Raw genomic sequence first — 2,500 nt, 5'->3', positions numbered from 1 at the left:
TATTTGGTAAGCCTTCCTTCTTTTTACGTCTGAAATTGGGGATAGTATGAATTCCGACCATTACGCCACTGCCTGACTGTACCATCTCTCTCAAAACATATTCCTTTTACCGACATTTCTAAAACTAAGTCTGGATTCAATCGCTAGTATTTTACTTCATATTTGTCAGAACGAAAACGACGAACTCTTCCTCATACTGAAGACATTTTAGGAATAGTCATTTGATTTTCCTTCTTCTTATCGACGAAGTCCAGCCGATCTGAGGAAGGGTAACCCGAGCTACGAGTCTAAACAGACCTGCGAAGCCAACACACGCCCCACGGAAATTCTATATCATTTTTCACTCTGACCTTGCTATAGTTGTTGCCAAGTCGCCCTGTTACCACGAATATCTCGCTTTTGTTCACGGGGAAAAACTTCAATTGATGCCGTTGTTTACCGCGAGCTAGAGGATAGACTGAGCCAATAAAGTCGATTTATTTATAAAGGCAATTACGAAGCGGTAAATGAATTCCGTTGTTCATGTTCGTGTCGGAGGAACGTTACTTTTTCTATAGAGTCTGGCCTTTTCCCTTTGTTTTGACGCCGCGCGCAAACATCTTTTGAATATGCTGGTATGGATACGGGAGGGGAGATAGTATTTACACTGTTTAGCTCCTTATGAATGGCATAAAAACTTTCAAACTATAACATTTCAAGTTATAGATTATCATTTTTTTTTCTTTGGGTGTATTTGTTATTTCTCTAGAACACAATTTTCGCAAGATATGGATGTTTATACATCGATCTTTAAAGTATTGGAATGATTAGGCTGTAGTAAATTAACATAGAATTGGATTAATCAGGATGAAATTTTCTTTGTCATTGCAGATGTTCATGGAGGGCAACACGGCCGTCCTGGACATTAAGCTGACATACCCCGAGGACACCGGCACCTTCACCTGCCGTGCCACCAACTCTGCGGGGCAGGCAGAGACCTCCTCCATGCTCACGGTTAAAAGTAAGGCCGATTAAGCCAGCGTCCTGTAGGGATGCCTTGTCCCCCCTCCTGGTCAGTGTGTGAGGGGGAGGGAGGTCCCCCACCTCCCCTGGCGCGGTGTGAGAGGGAGGGAGGGAGGCCTTGTCCCCGTGCTTGCTGGTCGAGGGCATAAGTCCAAATAGGAAGGATCACAGTCAGTGTAGATTGTTAGTCAATCATGAAACCACCTGTTTAAGCCAAGGTGCTGCTGCTGCCGCTGCCTGACGAGCCCCTGGACGAGGCCAGCAACCACGGATCACAAGGAAAGTAAAAAAGTCCCCTCTGCCAGTAATACCGATGTACCTCCCTCGGAGCCCTTCCCCCACATCGCGCCAAAAGTGTCTCCCCTTAGTCACACCCCCTTCCTTTGTGTGCCGTTGACAGTAGGCGGCCCACGTGGCCATATACGACTCAAAAATAGGATAAATCACGCTGTTATGGCATCCCAGGTGTGGTTCAAGAACACAGTGACGAAGGATGCCGGCAATATTATTTATCCTCATATTTTGAGTCTATCTATGTTTGTGATTTATTTATTGTTATTTTATTTGTCTTTTCTCCAAGAGACACAATAAGCAGATGATAAATATGTGCATGGAAAAGTAAAAGATGAGTAGATGAGGGATTTTTAGAAAATATTCGTTGTTTCCTGCTGTGAACAGAAGAAGAAAATGGATTTATTACTGTTGCTGCTGCATTGTTACCAATTTCATCTATTTAAATCCACTATTTCCTCTTCTGTTTACTATCTGGAAAGTCACATTGAAAGAATCATATCTAGCGTGAAAGTTCTTTATCAATATCAAATGTAGAAAATATTTCCAAGATAAAAAGAATTGAAAAGGAAAACCTGAACCAGTTGACCTTGTATGTGTTTGGTGCTTTATCATAGATGTTGGCTGTATTTTATTTCTTTATCTTATTATATTTTAGATATTTACAATTTAGACTTTCCCTGGATTGTTTTATTGAGCAAAATAACGACTGAATAATCTTGTTATTTTTGTATGCTTAACGTCTGGATATAAGTTACATTAAATAAGCCTTGTCATATTTCTGTTGACGCGAAAGTAAACGCGTTACTTGCTCATTTGAATAAGGAATTGATAATGTATTTATTGTCCAGTGGAGGGTTAGAATAGCCCCAGATTCTTAATTTATGTTTAATATATTTCTCCGAGATTTCGGGACTTTAAACCTTATTGTATGATGAACTAGAGGTGAAGGGATGCATGACTGGCTACTGCCATTAGAACTGTATTGTTTCCTCAACATGCTAAACATAATCTTATAATGTACAAAACTTGGGAAACATAAATAAAATAATCAGTGATTAAAACTTCCAGTTTTACCTATCCACACTTGATATAAAACAAGAGGTGTCTTACGCTTGCTCTTTCTAGTCTTATTATATAGGCCTGCAGACCATTTTGTATGGCCAGTGTACACATGTAAGAGACCTCGGTTTTATGCAAGTTCTTT

At 40.4% G+C, this 2,500-nt stretch overlaps 1 protein-coding gene across 1 annotated transcript in view; it reads left to right on the top strand.

The window, feature by feature from the left end:
- The window catches only part of sls (sallimus), a 137,761-nt gene that overhangs the window by 41,855 nt on the left and 93,406 nt on the right, over positions 1 to 2,500 (top strand). Inside the window, exon 57 of the mRNA XM_086542136.1 lies at positions 871 to 1,000. Coding sequence (XP_086398262.1) covers positions 871 to 1,000 — 130 coding nt within the window. The remainder of the gene's footprint in view (positions 1 to 870; positions 1,001 to 2,500) is intronic.

Source organism: Penaeus japonicus, unplaced genomic scaffold (assembly GCF_977035675.1).
Source record: "Penaeus japonicus unplaced genomic scaffold, GWHDUDI00000001_assembly GWHDUDI00000012, whole genome shotgun sequence".
NCBI classification, from domain to species: Eukaryota; Metazoa; Arthropoda; class Malacostraca; order Decapoda; family Penaeidae; genus Penaeus; species Penaeus japonicus.
This window is presented reverse-complemented; position numbering and strand designations above follow the sequence as displayed.